The sequence below is a fragment of the Geospiza fortis genome, unplaced genomic scaffold (assembly GCF_000277835.1).
Source record: "Geospiza fortis unplaced genomic scaffold, GeoFor_1.0 scaffold687, whole genome shotgun sequence".
In the NCBI taxonomy this organism is placed as follows: domain Eukaryota; kingdom Metazoa; phylum Chordata; class Aves; order Passeriformes; family Thraupidae; genus Geospiza; species Geospiza fortis.
The window spans coordinates 297,523-298,690 of NW_005054647.1; the positions used below are offsets into that span (position 1 = coordinate 297,523).

Sequence of the window (1,168 nt, forward strand, 5' to 3'; positions counted from 1 at the left end):
GGGGGATTTGGGAGAGTGGAAGGGTGTTTTGGAGGGGTTGGGGGATTTGGAGGCTGGGGAGATCAGAGAGATGGGATTTGGGGGGCTTGGGAGCTAGGGGAGCTTGGGCCCCTTTTGGGGAGATTGGTTTGGGGGTGATTTGGAAGGGTGTTTTGGAGGAGTTGGTGGAGTTGGTTTGGTTGTTGGATTTTGGGGCTGCTGGTGGTTTTTTGGGCTATTGGTGTTTCCTGGGGGATGTTTGGTGTTCCTCGGCCCCCTGCCCTGTCCCCCCCCCGTGCCCAGGTCTCGGCCATGCGCTGCGGGCTCCTGCCCATCTCCCGGGCTGCCCTTCTCCTGGGGGACGTCGCCTACTTCGACTTCCGCGGGGAGGTGGAGGACGAGGCGGATCGCGTGGAGCTCCAGAAGTGCCTCGGGCCCACCTGCAAGGTGAGCGCGCACCCGGGGGGACGCGGGGGCGGCCCCGCCGCCGCCCGCCCGCCCCGCTGACATCCCGCGGCAGATCCTGGTGCTGCGGAACCACGGCGTGCTGGCGCTGGGCGACACGGCCGAGGAGGCTTTCTACAGCATCTTCCACCTGCAGGCGGCCTGCGAGGTGCAGGTGAGCGCGGGGCTGGGCTGGGCTGGGGGCGGGCACGGCGGGGGCGCGCACTGAGCTGTGCCAGTCTCGGGTCAGCCAGGGTGCCCAGGAGCATGGCATGAGCTGTGCCAGGTGTCTGCCCCTCATTTCCACCCTTGTACACTGAGCTGTGCCAGTCTCGGGTCAGCCAGAGTGCCCAGGGCCGTGGCATGAGCTGGGCCAGGTCTGAGCCTCTCGTTTCCATCCCTGTTCCCTGAGCTGTGCCAGCTCTCTGCCTCGTTCCTCCCCATGCCCCGAGCTGTGTCAGCCTCAGCTCAGCCAGAGTGCCCAGGGGCACGCCCTGAGCTGTGCCAGCTCTCTGCCCCTCATTTCCCCTCCATGCCCCGATCTGTGCCATCTCTCAGCCTCATTCCCTCCCTCATGCGCCATCTCTCAGTCCCTCCAGTGTCCCATCCCCTTGCCCCGATCTGTGCCCTCTCTCAGCCCCGTTCCCCCCATGTGCCCCCCCGGCGGTGCCCGCGGGCCCGTCCCGCGCTGTCCCCGCCCAGCGGTGCCCGGTGCCCCGCAGGTGTCGGCGCTGGCGAGCGCGGG

The 1,168-nt window shown here is 67.8% G+C and overlaps 1 protein-coding gene across 1 annotated transcript in view; it reads left to right on the forward strand.

Moving 5' to 3' along the window:
* LOC102044163 (beta-adducin-like) overlaps nucleotides 1-1,168 on the forward strand; it is an 8,025-nt gene that overhangs the window by 2,202 nt on the left and 4,655 nt on the right. The window contains exons 4-6 of the mRNA XM_031064879.1: nucleotides 212-426; nucleotides 500-598; nucleotides 1,146-1,161. Of these exons, the coding sequence (XP_030920739.1) occupies nucleotides 212-426; nucleotides 500-598; nucleotides 1,146-1,161 (330 nt within the window). The remainder of the gene's footprint in view (nucleotides 1-211; nucleotides 427-499; nucleotides 599-1,145; nucleotides 1,162-1,168) is intronic.